Below are 6,000 nucleotides of genomic sequence, written 5' to 3'. Positions count from 1 at the left end.
CGCGAACCTGCACCCTGACGACAACAGACATCTTAATAAGAGGACTTTACAAAGAGAAAAACAATTGTGAGCACACTTACTTGGTGACTCCATAGTCAATTCCAATAGTGGCCAAATATTTGGGAACAAACCTCTTCTCACAGTAACGTTTTATGATGCAACTCTGCAGGGAGAAATGAGTCAATGGTTATGTCCAAATCCATTCAGTGTCCATTTTCAGCAGGATGACTATTTCAAAGTCACAATAAGCGCAATCAAACAAGCATTGTTTAAAGTTGTTTAAGATACCCAACACTGCCCTCATGCATGTTTTTGTCTAATAGCTAGTATAAAGTAACCTACACTAATACTTCATATACTTTTGATATTGAATTGTCTGGTTCTTTAGTTCTTAGCTTAGGAATTCTACACTGCAATTGTGTACGGAAAACTTGTTCCGGTATAATATGTTTTATCACGATGGTCATACCTGTACCCAATTTTCCCATTGACGCAATTGCACACAGTTCATGCATCCTCTGAGTCCAGCAAGTTTTTGCCAGGCACACAATAAAATCCAATATGACTTCTAAACAAAATAAAACACATAACTATTTATTCTGTAAGATTTTGCGATGCAACTGAGTGACAGGTGACGAGCGGCCTGAACAGATGAAACAATATTGGTCAATACTGTTCAATTATTGTAACACCAAAACATTTGTAAAAAAAAATAAATAAATCATATTTTGAAAAACTAGTCATAAACCAGGCCAAAACATACTATTTATCATCTGTCATGTCAACAGCAGCCGCTGGCTCTCTCTCACCTGCACCCACACCCACACACCCACACCCATACCCATACCAACACCCATACCAACACCTACACCCACACCCACACACCCACACTCCCACACCCATACCCATACCAACACCCATACCAACACCTACACCCACACCAACACCCACACCCACACACTCACATCCACACCCACACCCATACCAACACCTACACCAACACCCATACCAACACCCACACCCACACCAACACCCATACCCACACCCACACCAACACCCATACCAACACCTACACCAACACCCATACCAACACCTACACCCATACCAACACCTACACCAACACCCATACCAACACCAACACCTACACCAACACCCATACCAACACCTACACCCATACCAACACCCATACAAAAACCCATACCAACACCAACACCCATACCAACACCCATACAAAAACCCATACCAACACCCACACCACTCCAATGTCCTACAAGGTGTAAATGCTAGCTCGTTAACTATGACTCCTCAATAAGATGTGTGCTTATTTTACTGTCATTTCTTAAGAACATTCCTTCATGGATAGTAATCATGAACTGTTGCTCCTAATTTACAGGAATGTTCATAAAAAGATATATTTTCCAAAGAGAAAGTTACAGGAATGTAACTGTGTCCCATGCTTATATCTCATTGAGCAACATGAACATTTTAAGGGGAACTAAATGTCATCTCTGAAAGGGGTACAAATTCATTCCAAAAGCAGGACCCCCACCCAGCCATAAAATACTATAACTTAACTCATGAAAAACAAGATGTGTTATTTTCATTGTAAGTGGGCCAAAGTACTCATATTAGAAAAGAATCCCATGAAAATGACTGCTGTCATTTGACTTGGACTTCCTTTTATTGTCTTTCGAATTTGAACAGTACAGATAAGAACAAACATTCGTTGCATTATCTGGTTGTAGTGCAGGATAAAAAAGCAATAAACTTCAGATATAAATAAATAGATTACTGTACAGATAAATATATTGCACGTTCATGGATGTATGTTGTATTATCTTTATATTGCCCCATTTTGGGGGGGAATTGAGGCGATTATTATGATGCGTTGAAGAGTCTTACGGCCTGAGGGAAGAAGCTGTTACAGAACCTGGATGTTCTGCTACAGAGGCTGCGGAACCTTTTTCTCGAGTCCAGCAGTGGAAACAGTCTTTGGTGGGGGTGGGAGGAGTCTCTGCTTATTTTCTGAGCTCTGGTCAGGCAGTGGCTTTTTGTGATTTCCCGGATAGGAGGAAGAGGAATCCTCATCCTTCACCACTCTCTGCAGTCTGAGGAACTGCAGGTCCAGTCCAGACAGAGATGCAGTTTCTCTCTATAGTGCCTCCATAGAATGCGGAATCTGTAGAATCAACTTGGTTCTCAAAGTGTTCCATTCAAGAACTCCTTCATTCCGCACTCCATCCAGCTGTATAATCACTGGCCATACAGCAATAGATGATATCTGACTATTACCTGACACCTGACACGTTAGCTACCTCTCTTTGTTTAGAATGTCTATTTTCTGCTGGATCGACTCTATTTTATGCTGCAGCTGTTACATATCCTGTAATATTGTACATGCTCATTGTTATATATTCTATAGATGATATAAAATATATATCAATATATATCCTATACTGTACATATATTATGTGAATATAACATATATATGTTATATTGTTTTTAGTCTATTTTATACCTGCACTGTCCTTTGCACCTTTTCCATCATTTGTAACTGAGCTACTGTGTGGAACAATTTCCCTTGTGGATCATTAAAGTTAGTCTAAGTCTGAGGGAGCCGTGCTCTTTTCATCCCACGCAAAAAATGCATGTGCTGCTGAGCTCTCTTTACAAGGTCATATTGTCAGTATAATACAACATTAAACTTGTTATTAATTCAGGTGTGATGCAGGTATGACCACCTGTGCTCCATTCAACACTCGTGGAGTGTTTGCGTCTGCTTTTATTGAATGGCAAGGGAGGCTGTCATGTGTTCATCAGAAGGATTGTCGATTAAAAACTTCACTGACATTTGCGCCTCTAAGCCTTCACACACATTGAAGACATCATGACAAACCTGAAACTGACATAAGATGGTTTGCTGTTACTCCAAAAGAGGACAGGTTCATTGAATATTAACATTTAAAGAACCTCTGTTTGTTTTTAACTCAGTGTTTTTTAACCTTTTTTGAGCCATGGCACTTTTATTTTCATTAAAAAAATGCGGAGGCACACCACCAGCAGCAATCAATAAAAAACTAAACCTAGTTGATAATAAAAAGTTGTTCTTGCAATTGTTGGATATGACTTTAAAGCATAAGCAAGCATGCATGACTATAGCTCTTGTCTCAAAGTAGGTGTACTGTCACCACCTGTCACATCACACCCTCACTTATTTACACTTTTTTGCTCTTTTCCTGTGTGTAGTGTTTTACTTCTTGTTTGGTGGCTTTTCCTGTTTTGTGATATTTTCCTGTAGCATACTGTTTTTGTTTATTTTATAGCCAGTTCAGTTTTAGTTTCGTTCTGCACAGCCATCCCTAAGCTTCAATGCATTTTCTTAGGGGCACTCACCTTTTGTTTATTTTTGGTTTAAGCATTAGACACCTTTTTACCTGTACCCTGCCTCCCGCTGTTTCCGACTTTAGCTACCTGCTGCCACCTACTGCTATGAAAGAGTATTACACGGTTACTCTGCCGAGCTCTAGACAGCACCGACACTCAACAACAACAACAACACATCATTTGCAGACTATAATTACTGGTTTGCAGAAAATGTTTAACCCAAAAAGGTGAAACTAGATGACGGGTAGGTGTGCCGCGGCACAGTGGTTGAAAAACACTGTTTTGACTTACCTTACCAACTTCGGCATTCCCGAGGCTTATTACCTTCACCCGGAGAGCTTTCTTGTTGTCTCGTCTCTTGGGTACATTTGTTTCCATCTTTAGTCACACAACATTGGCGAGGCGTGATTAAAGAGGAGCACACACACACAGCGGGGCAGATAACACGTCGTCAAACGGGTGAGCACTTTGCACCGGCCATGGATATAATGCACTAATTGCTCGTCATTAGGAGAGAAAGTAGCGAGCATGCAAACATGTCAAACACAGAAGAATACAAACATGCTAGCCAGCCGCTGACGTCGATGCAGGATATGACAATGTCTTCTTCTTCTTCTTGCATATGACGTCATATCCGCTTGTCTTCTTTCGGGCTTATCGACACCCAGCATGGAGCGCTACTGACGAGACGCGGGGCCGCCATCTTGGAGTGGTGATCCTCTCCACTCAGTGCAATTCATTTGTCAGAGCAATGAAGTGTCTGCACGTTTCATTCATCTTACCTCACTGAATACCACTCATTTTCACACACTTTTTGTCATACGTGTAGCTATGATAAAGGACACATGCTTTATTATTCATACTTTGCTTGACAGTAATAGAATATTCTTATGTGCTATAAGTGGCCAGATCAAAACTGGGAATATAATCCCAGAGAAGGGGGAAAAAACTGTCAGCTTTATTAAAATGGAAGAAACAGCATGATTAGGTTGTATGTACATGAGTATATTCTAAATAAACAATGTATGAATACATTAGATGTATATATGTCTTATAGACTGTATCTCTGTTGGAGTTCATTTTAAATCTTACTTGTGAAAAGTAATCCCTTGTGTTTAGGTGTTTGAGCTAAACGGAGTTCTTTATGCGTGCACATGAAGGACACTTTGATGGAGTCTTCTAACATCAACATCCCCTCACCAGGTGACTTTCATTTCTTCTTCTGTTGAACACAACTGCTGTAGTGTTAAACACTACACAGCGCCACTGCGCCCTCAAGGGGATAACATGCGCTACAACATCCAACCACCACAACACAGTCACTCAAAGAGCGCAGATATAAACAATCTTAACACCTTGATTCCTATTTTCAACAGTCTGATCATTTCAGCAGGAACACACTGAACACCATCTTTCTTTTCTACCTGTCAACTGTCAGTTTAGCATCTTTCTTTTCTACCTGTCAACTGTCACTTTAGCATCTTTGTTTTCTACCTGTCAACTGTCACTTTAGCATCTTTGTTTTTTACCTGTCAACTGTCACTTTAGCATCTTTCTTTTCCACCTGTCAACTGTCACTTTAGCATCTTTCTTTTCCACCTGTCAACTGTCACTTTAGCATCTTTGTTTTCTACCTGTCAACTGTCACTTTAGCATCTTTGTTTTCTACCTGTCAACTGTCACTTTAGCATCTTTGTTTTCTACCTGTCAACTGTCACTTTAGCATCTTTGTTTTTTACCTGTCAACTGTCACTTTAGCATCTTTCTTTTCCACCTGTCAACTGTCACTTTAGCATCTTTCTTTTCCACCTGTCAACTGTCACTTTAGCATCTTTGTTTTCTACCTGTCAACTGTCACTTTAGCATCTTTGTTTTCCACCTGTCAACTGTCACTTTAGCATCTTTCTTTTCCACCTGTCAACTGTCACTTTAGCATCTTTGTTTTCTACCTGTCAACTGTCACTTTAGCATCTTTGTTTTCTACCTGTCAACTGTCACTTTAGCATCTTTCTTTTCTACCTGTCAACTGTCAGTTTAGCATCTTTCTTTTCTACCTGTCAAATGTCACTTTAGCATCTTTGTTTTCCACCTGTCGACTGTCACTTTAGCATCTTTCTTTTCCACCTGTCAACTGTCACTTTAGCATCTTTGTTTTCCATTTGTCAACTGTCAGTTTAGCATCTTTGTTTTCTACCTGTCAACTGTCACTTTAGCATCTTTGTTTTCTACCTGTCAACTGTCACTTTAGCATCTTTGTTTTCCACCTGTCAACTGTCACTTTAGCATCTTTCTTTTCCACCTGTCAACTGTCAGTTTAGCATCTTTGTTTTCTACCTGTCAACTGTCACTTTAGCATCTTTGTTTTCTACCTGTCAACTGTCAGTTTAGCATCTTTGTTTTCCACCTGTCAACTGTCACTTTAGCATCTTTGTTTTCTACCTGTCAACTGTCACTTTAGCATCTTTGTTTTCCACCTGTCAACTGTCACTTTAGCATCTTTGTTTTCTACCTGTCAACTGTCACTTTAGCATCTTTGTTTTCTACCTGTCAACTGTCAGTTTAGCATCTTTCTTTTCTACCTGTCAACTGTCACTTTAGCATCTTTGTTTTCTACCT

The 6,000-nt window shown here is 39.9% G+C and overlaps 1 protein-coding gene across 3 annotated transcripts in view; it reads right to left on the bottom strand.

The window, feature by feature from the left end:
* dnajc27 (DnaJ (Hsp40) homolog, subfamily C, member 27) overlaps positions 1-3,998 on the bottom strand; it is a 16,517-nt gene extending 12,519 nt beyond the window's left edge. The window contains exons 1-4 of one of the 3 annotated variants that reach the window (XM_061889974.1): positions 3,946-3,994; positions 3,676-3,762; positions 81-163; positions 1-14 (exon numbers count right to left, since the gene is read on the bottom strand). The exon at positions 1-14 is cut by the window's left edge and continues 56 nt beyond it. In XM_061889974.1, coding sequence (XP_061745958.1) covers positions 1-14; positions 81-163; positions 3,676-3,762 — 184 coding nt within the window. In that variant the 5' untranslated portion in view covers positions 3,946-3,994. Of the gene's footprint in view, positions 15-80; positions 164-3,675 lie in introns of all 3 variants that reach the window. The other 2 variants (XM_061889973.1, XM_061889972.1) reach the window with 2 other exon arrangements.
* Between the last annotated feature and the right edge of the window lie 2,002 nt (positions 3,999-6,000).

Source organism: Nerophis ophidion, linkage group LG27 (assembly GCF_033978795.1).
Source record: "Nerophis ophidion isolate RoL-2023_Sa linkage group LG27, RoL_Noph_v1.0, whole genome shotgun sequence".
Lineage (NCBI taxonomy): Eukaryota > Metazoa > Chordata > Actinopteri > Syngnathiformes > Syngnathidae > Nerophis > Nerophis ophidion.
Note: the sequence above shows the minus strand (reverse complement) of the source record. Positions and strands in the feature narration are given on the sequence as shown.